The sequence below is a fragment of the Danio rerio genome, chromosome 25 (assembly GCF_049306965.1).
Source record: "Danio rerio strain Tuebingen ecotype United States chromosome 25, GRCz12tu, whole genome shotgun sequence".
Classification (NCBI taxonomy): Eukaryota; Metazoa; Chordata; class Actinopteri; order Cypriniformes; family Danionidae; genus Danio; species Danio rerio.
Genome location: NC_133200.1, coordinates 17032012 through 17049773, shown reverse-complemented (window position 1 = coordinate 17049773; position 17762 = coordinate 17032012). Strand labels below are relative to the sequence as shown.

Genomic DNA, 17762 nt, shown 5'->3' with positions numbered 1-17762 from the left:
TTCTAGTTTAGATGACACCCTGGGCGAACCACCCCATATACCCACCCTCCTTAAATAGGTACATTTATTTTTCAATAAATATAAAAATTTACTTATATTTATTCTAAATAAATACAATAAATGTTAATATTATTACACAATAATTTTTCTAAATAAATAACAGACATCAATCCTAAATGTTACTGGACAATGTAACACAGTGATATGCTAAGATCACTTAGGGAACCTTTTGCATGAATATTAGTTATGACAATTTTATAGAATACAAAAATTTGTGTTTTATAGAATTATCTGTGGTCTTAGACCTGAATTATGGCCGAGAAATAATGTTATGAAGTCTTACCTCCCTGACTCTTTATCCCTCCTTTCTGCTTTATAGACATGCTTGGTGAAAGTATCATCATCATATTATATAAACTTTAGTTTTGTCGACTTTCAAAACTAAACACCTGACACCTCTTCACAAAAGGCTTACTCCGGTTTCACGGCGCATGAGCGGCGCGTTTTTTATCATCGTGCATGTAAACAACCGGGATTCACACACGAGCGAGTGAGCAACGCGGGAATGGTTTTCTGCGCGCACGCGTCAGTTTGCTTTCACCAGCGTTGTTTCGGTTGCACATAGAGAACGCGTGCAAAAGATGTGAACGGCCCTTATTGTCTTTATTCTGGGATTGCCACTCTAAGTTAACACACGTGCATAAAGTAAATGGTATCCCAATGCCTTTACTAGAGGATGTTTTTGTTGCACCATCTCCACGTGCCGCCCCCAGCAAGATACTTGCGACGCACCCTGGTATTTGGCATATTGCCCAAATCTGACACTGGGGAAGAGAGAGACAGTGTATCAGCTACGTTAGTGGCACCAACAATAATTTAGTTGCTGCATGTTATTTATTTATCTATAGAAACATTGGGAATTTACATAAGTACATTTAAGTTAATAATATCAACAGCAAAATCATATTGGGGTGGCCACAGGGGTGGCCAGAGTTATATATATATATATTTTTACAAAAAGCATAAAATAAATCTGAATTAAAAATGAAAAAGCAGAATTTAGTAGCCCCCAAAATTTTGTTATTATAAGTACTATTATTAATAATAATTTTAATACTAATACTACTATAAAAATTATGATAATACTGTACCGTTCATACATTACGGTTGCCATTCATGTACACAATAACATTTATATTAAAATATTTATTGTATTATTATTAATCGTATCAGTAGAACACTATTGGTAGTATTCTTAACACTAACTGTATAATAATACATTAATTAAAAAGGATATAGCATTATTATTAATAGTATAAGGAAAATATTATTAGCAGTGTTCCTAACACTTCCTGTATAATAATAACATACTATATAATCAAAATGGATAGAATAGTTAGCATTAACATGAACACTTGCATATAGTATTCATTCGAAATATGATTAATTATTAACACTAATAAGAATTTTATTATTATTATATCCAGATATGGTAAAAGTTGATTATATCCTATTTTAACCATGATCTGATGTTTACAGACCTAGTTTTGATTGAGCAATTCTATCCATGTTATCCACATTATGGATATAAGAGGGCCTTATTTTAATGCCATGAATTTAAGAGTAGCTTAAAAGTAGCTTGCCCCTATGCCCTTTCCAACATTAAAGCAAGTTTATTACACAGCTGTCTGGAATTAATAATTCTGATTGGTCAGTTGCAACATTCCAAGGCATGTTATTCTCAGATAACAACCCCTGAAATTAATAACACAGGCTCATTCAGGTACTTTAAATCATCTTGATCATAAGTGATTGCTCACATCCATATAAGCACATACACATCCATCTTTTTATACTTGTCATATACTTGTTTGGCGCCATCTTGTGACTGGACAAGATGTGGGTTAGTGTATATTCCAGTCAGCCGTTTTCCTTTTTATTTTACATTATGTGGCAAGGATAAGCGGGATAAAGTGCATTCAGGTGGTTGCTTTCGCAAAATAAAGCCCTTCACACTGCCAGTTGGTTTCGTTCCTAATACAAATATCTGAAAATTCTGAAATCAAGAAGCATTTTCTAGACAAGCAAAACATTATCTTGTTTTCAGAAATATTAAGACAAAATTTAAAGGAGTTTTTCCTAACTTAAAATAATCTGCCAATAAGGTAAGCAAAATAAGTCTCCGCTTTAAAATAAGGTCAATTTGCTTGTTTTATGGAAAAAAAATGTTCTTAATTTTAACTTATTATTGCTAAACACAATACAATATGTTTTGTTTGTTCAATAAATGCTTCTTGACTGATGAATTTTCAGATTTTTGGACTAGAAACAAGACAACAACTGCGAAATCTGCATTAAAAACTACTTGGATGTATAACATCCCTTACAAGTGGATGTAATATACACTAATATAAGAAATCTGCATGCCAAGTATAAAATCAGTTCTTTACATATTCATAATGGGACATAATTTAAAGACAACACTGTAAAAAAAATGCTGGATCCCAAACAATCAATTTGTGTTATGAAGGAATCAAGTTAACTTATTAGCTTTTAGAAATTTAAGTTGATTAAACATAAAACAATTAAGCTGTCCCCCAAAAAACCCTCAAGAATTTTGTTGTTTCAGCTCATTTTAAATAAGTTGCTTAAATAAGTAAATTTTTTGTAGTGAAGTCAGTTTTGTAAAGACATTACGCTAAGGCTTACTCAAGAGTGTCTATAAGCTTCCTGTAGTCAACGGGCGGTGGATAAACCACCTCTTCGATGAGCTCTCGGTCACAGTTGGCATAGGCTGTGGACACGTGGATAAACACCTCCAAATGCTTCATTCTGTGAGCCAGGCTGACCATCTTCTGTGTGGCCAACACATTCAACTGCATGGCATCTCTGTAAAGAAACAAACACTTAACTGTAGTGACACCACAGAAGCACGAGCACATCTGATCAATGTGAAGATTAACCCGCTGCTATTTCATACTAAACCACCCAACCGGAAAACACATGATCTAATCAGGATGATTTGCAATAACTAATGGTTTAACTTAAGGAGTTGTGCAAATAAGGTTATATTAGGCAAATGTGGATTGTAAATGACATGAAGTATACAGTTTAGGTCTCTGTGATGCAGCAATGCATCATGGAAGTGTTTAAATGAGTTCAGGTGAGGAATGACTGAATGGTTTTGAGGTGTGTGTCCAAGATTAACCTTAAAATAACATTAAGGGATAGCATTCATTCTATTATTCAGAAAACTATTATTATTTTTTATTGAAAATAAAAATACATTTGCTTTTGCATTAGTAATTATATTATTAATAGCATTAACAATAATTTGATTATAGTTGTAATTAATTTATAGCATGAATGAATTTAGTTTAATAAATATAAAGTAGTCATTTATAGCAACAAATTTTACAAAACCAATAATTAAGGCTTTAATAGAAAATTATAATTTATTACAGTATTAAAAATATAAATGCTAAGGATATAGATAATATTAGTGAAAAATTATATTAGATTATTATTTACTGCTGCTAATTTTGAACAAATATATGAAGTACTTTAAAAAACAATATGATAATAATACATGATAAAACATCATTTTTCACTAATATTATGTATATGATTAGCAGGAATAAGAAAAAAACCTCTGTTAATATTAATAATAAATCTTTATTATTGGTTTATCATTACTGTAATAAATTGAAATGTTATATTAAAACCTTCACTTTTTTAAAATATTGTAAAATTAGTTGCTGCAAATTTTGAACAAATATATATATATATATATATATATATATATATATATATATATATATATATATATATAGTACTTTAATTACAACAATATAATATTAATTACTAATTATATGAATAACATTATACTTATTTTATGCTTATTTTACATCAATAATTATAATAATAATGTATAATCTGTAAATATAAAATAGTTTTAATATCATACAAAATGTCTGTACAATAATAATGAAAACAATAAATGTATCATTATTGCCAATGACACATTTACCATATCACTAATAATTGCATACTTATAACAATGACTTATAATTGTATAATAAAATATATAATAATATAATAATATATAATAATATAATATATACATAACAGTAATAAGAAAGATTACAATGAATACATACAGTATTATTACTATTAGCAATATTTCTTAAAACATTATAAATATGACATAAAAACAAATATATTAACAACAACACCAACAATCTGATTACAGTATGTTCTTTATGAATACTTTTAATATTATTTTAAATGAAAGTCAATAAAATTAAACCACTAATTAAAATTATTAATTAACCAAAATAAATATACCACAATAAATTGCAACATTCCAACACAATAGCCGGTTTTAAAGTATAAAGTAAAGATATGACTAAAGTAGAGTTTTTTTTACAAAAAAAAACAAAAACATATTTCCTGTAATACAGATTTGTAAATAATCCACATTATCTGGACTCTCAGCTCTAAAAGTCTTACTTCAGCGGCTCATTAAAGCGGATGGTGGCGGCACAGTGAAACACGACATTAATGCAGCCCGTGAGGGTCTCCTGGTCTTCAGCACTCAGGTCCAGATTGGGCTGTGTCAGGTCACTGTTGATGGCCACGATCTTCCCCGCGAAATCCGGCTGATCCTCTCGCAGTCTGTCGAAAAGCTGAAACATTCATAGATTTTCAGCTTTATCAGCTCACATGCAAACAACTTGCATAGTAATAATTTACAGCGAAATACTGTACACTACCTGACAATAGTCTTGTAGCTTATACAAGTTTTAGAAACAACAAATAACTTGACTTATAGTTGATCATTTGGTATCAGAAGTGTCTTATATGAAAGGCAAAGACCTAGATTACGCTTATTTTATCAAAATAAAATATGAACATGCCTTGATTTTTAATTATTTAATTAGGACAGTAATGTCTGACTTTGCTTAGACACAAGTCTTGTCACTTAACAGAAATAATGTACAGAACAGAATATAAAGTCATGCTGCAGTGGAGAAAGAATTAATATTGTGTCTGACTTCCATGAGCTTGGAGGACTGCATCTATACATCTCTGCAATGACTTAAATAACTTACTAATAAAGTCATTTGGAATGGCAGAGTTGCAGAATACATCAAGATTCTTTGGATTCATCTTCAACGCCTTCTTCTTTATTTTACCTCAGACATGCTCAATGATGTTCATATCTGGTGACCAGGCTGGCTAATCCTAAAGCAGCTTGACCTTCTTTGCTTTCAGGAACTTTAATGTGAAGGCTGAAGTATGAGAAGGAGCGCTATCCTGCTGAAGAATTTGCCCTGTCTTGTGGTTGGTAATGTAATGGGCAGCACAAATGTCTTGATACCTCAGACTGTTGATGTTGCCATCCACTCTACAGATCTCTTGCATGCCCCCATACTGAATGTAACCCCAAACCATGATTTTTCCTTCACCAAGTTTGACTGATTTCTGTAAGAATTGGGTTCTAATAGTTCTTCTGCAGTATTTGTGATGATTGGGATGCAGTTTAACAGATGATTTATAAGAAATATCTACCTTCTGCCACTTTTCCAAAATGATCAACTAGAAATCAAGTTATTGATAAAAAGACTTTTGTCAGGTAGTGTATTTGGAAAGATTTCACTAATTTGGTCTGATTTGAGATCATTCTCAGTGTAAATCATGCATAAAATGTAATAGACTATTTGAAACCATAGATAAATGCATAAAAGCAAAGCAAAGAAAATGAAATTTACAGAGCTTTATGGCTTTCTGGGTAGCCAAACAGTATTCATGTAAAGAAATTGAATAATTATATAAAACACTGTATAATCTTCATTGTAAATAGTTAAATAAAATAAATCTTTGTTAAACTTACAAAAGGAGCAATTTCTTGTGCCTAAAAGCAAAGTCACATGTTTAAACTTGCAGATGATAAACATTTACAATGGATAAACTCCACAAAATGTCATGTTTTTAAAATTGCTCAAATACAGTCCAAACATATAAACTCAACATTGTATATCCTGCGATGTTACTATCGAGGACACGCACATTGTGATATTGATTCTGAAACGATATATTGTGCAGCCCTAATTATTTTAGTTTTTTTATATTATTATTTTTAATATATCTGCATTAAACCACCTTGTAATTTGCAGTTGCACCCTGACCACAATCAAATACCACAGACTGGCCAATGAATGCAACATGCAGTACATTACTGTGAAACCATGTGATCAAGGTTTGGAAGAAATGCCCAGCTGTGCTCATATTAATGTTGTGTAAAAAGCAAACATTTACGAGCGGGCGATAATATTTATCTGCGTGTAATCTAGAATGATCAAAGCAGGCTGAATGTCAAAGTCGCTGCAAATCTGCATCAGTGATCTGAATTGTGCATCTGTGGCTTAGTCAGAAATTCAGCGAGCCCTAGTTTGAAACATTAAGAAAGCAAATACAAAATCTAGCTTAGACTAGATTTATAGCTGACATTGTGTGTTTCCTAAAATGCAAGTAAATGGCTACCAGCACTTTAAAAACAAACAAAAATATTTTGCCACAATATAGAGTCAGGATTATGGTTGACCAGGCTCCACAGTTCAGATACGTAGAGTAACTACAAAGGTTTACAATAATAGACTGAAGGTTTTTGTGTTTTTAGGTTCAGTGTCTGTATGAGCATTTCAAGCAAGTTTGTAGATTTAAGAAAGATTAATTGTACTTATTTATCTATACAAAGAAGATTACACAGTATTACACTGTGCACTATAGCATTTGTCTATGCCTGTTTTGTTTTATGCAGGTGCTCTAGAAAATCAGCCCAAAAAGTTTTATATCTTATATTCAAAATCGCAATATATATTGAAGAAAAACAAAATACACACACAATAACATATTTATTATTATATATTATATTATTATTATTATACACAATAATATATTATATATATATATATATATATATATATATATATATATATATATATATATATATATATATATATATTACTGTATTTGTGTATGTGTGTGTGTTTGCCTTTTGACTCTAATGTTGTGTTCACACCAGACACCGAAGGTACAACAAGCGCGAGTGACTTACATGTTAAGTCAATGCAAACGCGCAAATAGACATCCTGCATCGCTATACGCGCAAATTATGCTGCGCAGATGACGCGAATGGCACGGTGCGAATGGCGTGATATGTGCGAATGGTGCGATATGCACTAATGGTGTTATTAATCGTTTGACCAAATTAATCGTTTTGAGCATACACATGAACAATATTATTTTCTTAATAAAATCCATGTTAGCCATTTAGCAACGAAGCAAGAATCACTGGGCAGAGAGAAGCCCTGCCTATCACACAAATCCGCGTCTGTTTTGAAGTGAATTTGACGGGCGAATGAAGTGGATTTGAAGTGCGAATGAAGCAGGGTTTGATGCACGAATGAAGCGTGTAAACTCCAATGTTCACGTGGCTATTTATGCGCGAATAGTACGATTTTATCCGCACGTTCCGTGTTTGGTGTGAACACAGCATAAAAGTATTCTTTCTTTATTGGTCTTACTGAAAAAAAAGTAATCTATGTAATCTAGGAAAAAAATGCTTTTGGAGTCTTTTCGACTCCCATTGCTGCGGAGAAACAATCCTTATCAGATTTTTGAGGAAACAAATTTAAATATGCAAATACTTGATTAAAAATTCCAAAAATAAAACAGCAGGCCTTTTCCCTTCTTCACATCCCAGGGTTTATATTTGTCAAATTTATAACTGATGTCATAAAATATATTTAAAAATAGATTACAGCTATAATAAGCGATGCAACGATTCAACTGACTCATGATTCAAAACGATTCACGATACTAATTTCAAGATACGAGTTAGTCTACATTTTTTAAATAAAATTATTTGAAACTAATTTAAGGGCGATGCGGTGGTGCAGTAGGCAGTGCTGTAGCCTCACAGCATTAAGGTCGCTGGTTTGAGCCTCGGCTGGGTCAGTTGGCGTTTCTGTGTGGAGTATGCATGTTCTCCCTGCGTTCAGGTGGGTTTCCTCTGGGTGTTCCGGATTTCCCCACAGTCCAAAGACATGCTGTACAGGTGAATTGAATAGGCTAAATTGTTCGTAGTGTATGAGTGTGAATGAATGTTTCCCAGTGATAGGTTGGGCTGAAAGGGCATCCGCTGTGTTAAAATGTGCTGGATAAGTTGGCAGTTCATTCCGCTGTGGTGACCCCAGATTAATATAGGGACTAAGCCAAAAAGACAATGAATGAATAAAACAAATAAATAAAAAGCTCTTTTATTTTTTGTCTTAAATGCTGCACATTTTTTGCTAAATAATATCTTTTCTGCCATAACTAAATTGCTACTCTAAAAACAAATTCCAAAAAAGGTAAATAAATAAAGAATAATACAAACTAAAAGACTCATTATTATAAACAAATTAAAACTGTGACTGTGCTGGGATTTTTAAAAAGAAATATCAGCATACTGTATCTACTGTATCATACTGTATAACAGTTTCTTAAGCAGTTTGTGATGCATTTTAGAAACAGGAGATAGGCCTCTGGTCTAATGCGCCACCTGGCTTGAGAAACACGTTCTCAAAGACTTATATTAAGTCATTATTTGGGTAGCACAAATATTCTGAATGCAATTGGCAGAATTCAAATGGGCCATTTTAATCTAGATTAATTTCAAGATTACAGTGAGATTAGGCTAGATTAAAGTTTTTATTTATGCCCACCTATATTAAAAGTTAACCTGCAGTAATATAATATACAGGTGATGTCTATGTGTACATGATCAATGAAGTGTATTAAGTGTTTGTGTTGTTCTTTAAGTCCTCGGACGATCAGAATCAATCCATTTCTATTCAACCACGTGACCATTAAATCGTTAATCAAAATATTAGTGTTTGTTGGAGTAAGTGCTAATACTATCATAATACAGCTGTTATCTTCATAGACATTGATCTTGGTTTTTATTCTTTAACTTTTATTCATCCAACCTCTGTCTTACAGGTCTGTGTTTGCTCACCTTACAGTTGATCATGTCAGCGATGCGAGCATCAGGAGCCTGTCCCGCTTTAGGCCGCACAAGCACATACGCGGCTTTGACACCAGGACAGGAGCGCAACAGCTTCTCCAAAAGCACTTTCCCCATAAATCCCGTGGCCCCCGTGATGAGCACATTTTTCCCCACGTAATACTCCGGAATGGTGACCATCCTGAGTGCACCTTCCCTCCTCTGTTACACCCTGAAAAACACCATCACGAGCATTAATCACACTTCAAATATGCGCAAACATTTCACAAGAAAGACCAAAACAGAGATCTGCACAGAAGCTCTAAGCCGCGGTTTGAGAAATCGTGCCGTTTCGTTAGTCTGCTGTAAATATTTCATGGAGGTCACTTCCTTCCTTTTCCCTGCCAAGATCTCACTCCACAATTACTGCATGACACTCCAGTCTTTACCCACTGGAGACTTTTTCAAAATAATGTCCACTTTACTTAAGAGGTGGTGTTGTATTACTGCACCGGTTGGTTTTGACTTGGCGGATCGATTAAAACACTTCTAAATGGCCTTTAGGGGCATTGATTGTAAAAGCTGTACAAATCACTAATTGATTGGACAAATTGAATGCATCGTAAAGCCACAAAACACACAGGTTTATTTACTCTTATCTCCTGTCTGCTGATAAGAGGCCAATAAAGACCATGCAAAGTAGATACAGGGTTAATAAGTGATAAAAGAAGAGATACTGCCAGTGTTTTCACAAACACTACTGTTCAGCACTTTTAAGGGGAAAAAATGAACAAATAAAGATAAATTCATTAAATGACAACAGATATTTGTTGCAGATCAGCTCTGTTTATGTTTCAACAATAAGAAAAATCATAATAATTCAAATAACAGCACTTTTTAACATTTCCCAAATCAGCTTGTCAGAATGGTTTCCAGTTTCTTCCTTTTTCAGCATTACAGATATATTTACAGAAATATTAATTTTTTCTAATGTTTGCAAACTAAAATGATTCAGAGATCAAGCAATCCGACTGAATTGCATTTTTTTCCAATTATAATAATTTTCCTTCAGATAAGTTTGTAGAATCCGCTGGTTTGGGTGATAGCGGCAAATATGGCTGCACGATATTGGGAGAATCTCACATTTGGATATTTTGTATTTCTGCGATATACACGCACTGGCCACTTTATTAGGTCCAACTGTTCGTTAGTGCAAATTTCTAATCAGCCAATAACATAGCAGCAACTCAATGCATTTAGGCATGTAGACATGGTCAAGACGATCTGCTGCAGTTCAAAGAGAGCATCAGAATGGAGAAAAAAGATGATTTAAGCGACTTTGAACTTGGCATGGTTGTTAGTGCCAGACAGGCTGGTTAGTGCATTTCAGAAGCTGCTGATGTAATAAGATTGTCACGCACAACCATCTTGAGGATTTTCACAAAAAGAGAAAGTACCAGTGAGCGGCAGTTCTGTGAGTGCAAATACCTTGTTGATGACAGAGGTCAGAAGAAAATGGTTAGACTCAAATAACCACTCGTTAAAACCGAGGTATGCAGAAAAGCATCTCTGAACACACAAACACGTCCAACCTTGAGGCGGACAGGCTACAGCAGCAGAAGACCACACCTGATGCCACTCCTGCCAGCCAAGAACAGAAAAACTGAGGCTACAATTCATGCAGGCTCACCAAAATTGGACAATAGAAGATTGGAAAAACGTTGCCTGGACTGATGAGTCTCGAATTCTGCTGCAGCATTCCAGAATTTGGCATCAACAACATGAAAGCATGGATCCTGCCTTCCTTGTATCAACGGTTCAGGCTGGTGGTTGTGGTGTAATGGTGTGGGGGATATTTTCTTGGCACACTTTGAGCCCATTAGTACCAGTTCAGCATCCTGTCAATGACACAGCCTACCTGTGTATTGTTGCTAACCATGTCCATCCCTTTATGACCACAGTGTACCCATTTTCTGATAGCTACTTGCGGCATCATCATCTCAGACTGGTTTCTTGAACATGACAATGAGTTCACTGTACTCAAATGGCCTCCACAGTTACAGATTTTATTCCAATAGAGCACGTTTGGGATGTGGTGGAACGAAAAATTTTGAGGAATATTTCCAGTACCTTGTTGAATCTATGCCACAAAGAATCAGTTCTGAAAAGCGAAAGGGGTACAACCCAGTACTAGTATGGTGTACATAATAAAATGGCTGGTGAGTGTATATTGCAATGCGAATACTTCTTAAATTGGGCAGAATTTTACATTTTAGATTGATTGAGGCGATTGTGTAGGGGATTGGATCTCGAAAAATTATACATAAACAACTTGCAACCATAGATAAATAAAATATAGCAAAGATAAAAGTAAATTATAGGTTTCTGGAGAGTCTAACAGTACACAGATAATTGAACTATTAACACTGCATAGTCTTTATTGTATATAATGTAACCTTTATTAAAGTAAAAACACAAACATTTCTTATGGCTGAATGTTTTAAACCACAGGTGTCAAACTCAGTTCCGAAAGGGCCGCAGCCCTGCACAGTTTAGTTCCAACCCTAATTAAACACACCTGATCAAATTAATTGAGTCCTTCAGGTTTGTTTGAAACCTACAGGTAATTCCGGCCCTCCAGGAATTGAGTTTGACACCCCTGTTTTAAACTCTGAAATGTTGAAATGTTCACACAGTAACAGGCCTTTAAGGGGTAGTTCACCCAAAAATACTCACCCTTCACTTTCGTTTATGAGTTATTAAAATATCTTCTTTTGTGTCCAACATAAAAAAGAAACTTGTAAACTTGAAAATAGTGAGTCAAGTTTAACTTTTGGGTGAACTATCTCTTTAAAAACACATGCAGATGATAAACTTTTACTTCATTATAATTCAACTCTGGATTGATAATAATCAACTTTAATTCCAACTCAGCATTGCAGATCCAGCGATGGGACTATTGCGGATGCACACATTGTGATATCGATGCTGAAATGATATATTGTGCAGTCCTAGTAGAAACAAACAATTAATTTGCATTTTGGGTAAATTTCAACAAAAGCTGATTTCACTACTTGGCAAGCTATTGCCACATAAAACAAAAGCTTTACATTAGTATTTATCTATGCATATAATCTATTATTATCTAATCTCACCATTTGATAAGAACAATTTTAAGTCTCACTTTCATTTTAATCAACATCAGAATATGATGTTTCAATCTCAGTCTGAAATATTTTCCCCCAAAATTTTCCAGCCACATCATAAAATCCTTTACTGTGAACTTATCAGGCCACTGAGAATAAAATGTTCCCTCTGGACATGTGCTGTTTTTGCAGCCTCGTTCTGTCTGCTGTTGCAGCCTCGCATTGTTTGCTGCATACCTCCGGTGCCAAGTTCCACAGCTGCAAGTAGCCCGAACACGGGTACAGTCAGTGCGCATACTGCATGACGACCAGGCTTGGGAGCTTTCCAGACTCACAGGCTATGATCTGTCTCAAAATGTCTCTTAAAAACACTTAGTCAAGTGCATAGCTTATTCCAAAGCAAGGGCAATCAGCCAATCTAGAGCTAATGGGTGCCAGTTTAATTGTAGAGGTCAGGTGGATTATTCCAGAAGGCGAGACAAGATGTTGTGCAATCTGACTTCTTTCCAAGAGCCGCTCAGCACTTCTGTGACTAAAGACCCGAAGCTGCATCTGCAGTGACACTGGCATTAAACAGCGTCTAACAACAGGAAGCACAGCAAAAAAAAAGTTCAGGCACTATGGTCAAAAGTAATCAGCCCCTATACGAAAAACTGACATTTTATGACCCCAAACACTTACTGGGCTACTGAAACTAAAGGCCAAAAGCTCTGGAGTGACACTGGGATTTATCAATAAACAACACAAGAAACTAGGGTTGTCAACTTTGGGTCTGCACCAAATCCTTAGGGTAGGGTCGATAGATTGCCATCATCTACCACAGACGGCTGATAGACATCACAATGCTGAGCCAGCATCGAGATCCTCTGCCCCACCCCCGTTGCAGCAACCCGCTCGTGAAAAATACACACTATGGGTCTACTCACACGATGTTATCCGAACCATGCCCAGGCCCATTTCCCTGATCGTTTGAGAAGTGCAAGTGTGCTGAATCGGGCTCAGGCACGGTTGGAAGAGGTGTGCCTGAGCGCGGTTCACTTGGGCTTTGGTGCGGTACGCTTGTGTGTGAGTGCAAAACGCGACTAAGCCTGAAACTAAAAGCGAGACATGACTTTTAAGGGACTGTTTCATATGGATTAATTAATCATTCTTACTGTTCAATAGGGCTGGGTAACATTCCAAAATTTTCGATACAAATACCCTGAATTCGATACCAGTTCCGAACGATACTTTTTTCGATACTTTTATTGTAAGAAATATATTTTAACAAGATTACATAACACATAATCTCAGAGAAACTTTGGTTTTATTTTTTGAGGATGTTTGTGACACTTTTCACAGCTGCCTTATCTCTAAGACCAATAAACAAAGGAACAAAAGCACAAAATAAACAAAGTGTAGTTCACACAATATATTAGTTAGCCAGCATTACTACTTTGAAGCCACTTGAATCATTATACAAACAATCCATAAAAACACTTGATAAGAAATCAGTTCAATTTCACCATTGTTCAATATTAAAAGAAATACAACCTGCTTGGTTGGGAAAATGTAATTAAATATGTACATATCTGTTTAATGTTTAAGACCCTACATAACCCGACTTCACCACCAAATCAGTTTGTGAATATTAGAACGACTGCTTACAGAACAACTAGAGGTGATGAAAGAGGGGACTGTATTATTCCTCTCAAAAAAAGTAAATTCAGTCAGTCGGTATTTTCAGTGAAAGCTGCTAATGAATGGAACTCCATCCCACCAACAATTGGAAGATCATGCACTTTTCGTTCTTTTCAGTCTCATGTTAAAAATTGGTTATTTACAAATCAGCATTGTCAGCGTTAGTACTGTATTCTTGACACATTTGTACTGTTTGTCTTTGGCTTTTTGTCCTCTTCTGCTGCCATCAGTCTGTTCTTGTTTTTTTACTTTTTAATTGTATTTTATATATGAAAATGTATTTAATGTTTAATGCTGTGCTTCTATTTTAGGTGTGACTTTTTAAACATTCTGTAAGGGGTCTACAGATTAAAAATAGCCATTCTTGGCTAATTCTGGCACATTTTACAATAATGTTTATTAATGTGCATTGACCCTGTAAACAAATAAACTAAACTAAAAAAAAAAATGTTTTTGGTTCCTTTCTGGGCACTGAAAAATGCATATCCAGTAAATCTAATCTTTCTCCACAGTAGAAAAAGACAGCAAACCTATAACAATAAAATTTGTAACGGCCCTGTGGCATTTATCTTTCAGCAGGAGCCGAGACTATAACGTTAATGTGAAGAAAACATGAAAGCTAAACTGTTAATGCAGCCAAGGATAATGACATTTAAATAAGATAAAGTTTAATGTGAGGTAAACTCATTTACTGTTAACCTTAAAAGCATTTTAGTATCAACTTAGCTATCCCAAGTCATCGAAACAGTACATAGCGTTACACAGCGTACGTTAGGTCCAAAAAAGGATCAATAAATTTACCTCGCACCCTGTTTACACTGTCAGGTCCAGATGCCCAATTCCGATTTGTTGACTATATCAGATTTTTTTGTCTGTCGGTTTACACATTCTTTTAATTGTGACCCATATCCAATTCATGTGTTTACACTTGCCATACAATTTACGATGCATGCATAAACGTAGGTTTTAGCATTTGTGCCACACTAGCCACGATGGAATTTGTCATTTGAAATTCAAATGAAAATTGTCATTTTTAGCTCTGCGAAATATGCGAAGTATAGTATAAGCAGTAAATGATTCAGTCCAGATTTAACTCCACACAGTTTATGTAATGGTATGGCCCTGATGTGTGTGTGTAGTTGAAGATGTAGCCTTTGCCTGTGTGCGCACTGGTGTTGAAGAGAATAAAGTTGTTCTATGTGAAGCCTGAAGTGCGTGTATTAATAGCGACAAAAAGCACGTTTCAACGCAAAGTTCACCCAACTTTAAAATGATTTTGAGGCGGAGGAGGTGGGAAAGGGCCGTCATCGCAGCTTGCGCTTATGGTTTATGTGCTGTAGGGTTGTAACGGTATGAATTTTTTACGGTATGATAATAGTCTAAAACAATACCATGGTTTGACGGTTTTGTGGTATACGGTATGTTACAAATGTTACAAAATAATAGAACAGTGAAGCAAATTTGACTTTTTCCAAATAATATATTTTCAGTTACTATAAACAACACCACTTACAATGAACAAATAAAAAAATAAGAAAATAATAAATAATGTGTCAAAGTTCAAATAAAGTCCAAATAAACATGGTGCAAATCCTCAGTAAAAAAATAGATATAAATATTTACTATACTATAAATAGTTACATAACGAAACTAGATTCAATATGGAACATCCTTAGGTTTTATGTGCCAGCATGGATATGGTTGTCTGTGGATATGGATTTGGATATGGTTGTCTGCAATGCAGACAAACAGCTGCACCTTCATTTGCGTCTTTTGAAAACAGCAAGAGCAGCAGTTCGTCTTTGCTGTGTCACTGTTTTGACATGTTTCAGTGCTGCTGTGCATGCAAAAGTACTTAGTATGAGAATTATTTCATGCAAAACTTTTTTTTTGCATTTTATTTATCTCTCATTCTGTGTTGTTCAAAAAGCTCGTTTTTGGTCCACAAACAAAAGCGAAACCTATGCTTATTGGTTGTGATATAGCGAGTTTGAACCAATCTGGGCATGGAAGAGGGACAATGCATCAATGTATCGTGTCTGGTTTGTCCGGAGACACAGTGACGAGCGTTTCTTTGTCAAATCAGCGTTGTCAAATGTTGATGACGTAACCGCACTGATTCCGGAGCCTCCGGAGCCGCGAATGTTATGTGATACAGCACTGGAAAGCTGAGATTCTCTTCTTTATGCCAATCTTTGAATTGTATGAATCGGATCAGCGGATCAAAAGTTATTAAACATTTAAGAGCAATACTTATTTTTTGCCGCGGGCGGCTGTCTCGGTCTTTAAGGGTTAAAACCATTGATATGCAATTGTTCATGGTATGATAATCGTGCACGTTCAAATCGTGGTAGACCGTTATACCGGTATATTGTTACAACCCTAATGTGCTGTATGATGTCCTCCATCATTCAGAGAAATGTGTGGGTACAAGAGAGATCTCAGGTCTGGTGGGAGCAAGTTGTGGCGACTGACCACTTTCCTCATCCGTGTTTCCTCTGTTGTTGTTGTTGTTGTTGTTTACCGCGTCAGAATCTCCACACACGCTCTTCCTTCTACGTCATTAAACCACGGAGAAGCACCACATTGTCACAAGTTTAATGATGTACAGAACAGAATGCCTCAATAAATCCGATCTGCCTGTTTACATGACAGTCGCATTGTCACATATCCGATTTATTTCCACATATGAAGGAGGCCTGAAACCGATCTCTGAATATCCGAATGGATGCGTTTTTTTTGTGTTTACGCAGTAATAGAATAGATCCGATCTTTGTCACATATGAGCAAAAAAATAGGAATTGGGTAACATTAAACTGGCAGTGTAAACGGTGGCTGAACGGTACACAAGTATGTCTGTTTACCTTTCGCAGGCCAAGCCATTGCGCAGTTATCCACATCAGTCACGGAGGACGACACTTGTTGGAGGCCCTGAGTCAGGAAAATACTTAGAGGATGATGATGATGACTGCGCCGGCGTGATCTTCTTGCAGTCAAACACGGAGCAACTTTCTGCTCGTAAATTAATTCCATGTACTGTCAGGTGTTTTATCATATATGACGTGTTGCCAGTATTGGTTGTGATAACTTTTTTACAGATATTGCATCGCACACTGTTGCCGCCAATCTTTGCAAAATGTAGCTATACTTTTGATCGCTTAAACACTGTTTGCGTTAAATTTATGCTATGCTTTAAAGTGTAGTGTAAGCATTACAGCTTCACATTTGACAAGCTCTGGGCGAGTGGGCGTAACCGCCATAAACTACTGATTTCCAAGACAGCCTCGCCGCAGCCCATCACCAGCATTTGATCCATGCATGTTAAGGATGCTGCAGGTTTTCCAGCTCACTGATGCTGACTTGGGTATAGATATTTGGAACCAAACGAAAATAAATTTTCCGATACGCGATAGTATCGAGACGATTTGGTCGGTGCTTAAAAAGTATCGAAAATCGGGACCCAGCCCTACTGTTTAATGAATGCAAACTGTCGTAGGGTTTTTAAGACGCAAACCCCCCACTAGGCACGAAAGCTGCACACCTTCAGCAAACCCCATAATTCCTGCAGCACGAGGACTTTATGATTGTTTATGAGCGCCCAGTTCAAGGCAACTATACATAGTGCGAGTACACCTTTGGGCCCTGTTTACACTAATACGTCTTTGTTTTAAAATGGCATTTTAGAACGAAAACGATCCACATCCATACTGACGTAAATGTAATATTTAATTACTCTTGTCTCCATCTAATGACTCTTCAGTCTTTTAAATTAGGTAATCCGTCATGGCATCAGTTCACGGCATCAATCATTAGCTTTAATACACGTGCTTAGTAATTTTAGCGAAAACCTCAGATACTGTTGATGGGTTGCTGTTGGTTGTTTA

The 17762-nt window shown here is 35.5% G+C and overlaps 1 protein-coding gene across 7 annotated transcripts in view; it reads right to left on the bottom strand.

Annotated features, from left to right (window-relative positions):
* far1 (fatty acyl CoA reductase 1) overlaps window positions 1-17762 on the bottom strand; it is a 52138-nt gene that overhangs the window by 24381 nt on the left and 9995 nt on the right. For all 7 annotated transcript variants that reach the window (XR_012399820.1, XR_012399821.1, XR_012399822.1 and 4 more), the window contains 3 exon segments: window positions 9065-9284; window positions 4513-4688; window positions 2710-2889 (listed from right to left, as the gene is read on the bottom strand). Coding sequence is in view for 4 of the 7 variants with exons in the window: in XM_005174315.5 (XP_005174372.1) it covers window positions 2710-2889; window positions 4513-4688; window positions 9065-9253 (545 nt within the window). In the remaining 3 variants the exon portion in view is untranslated.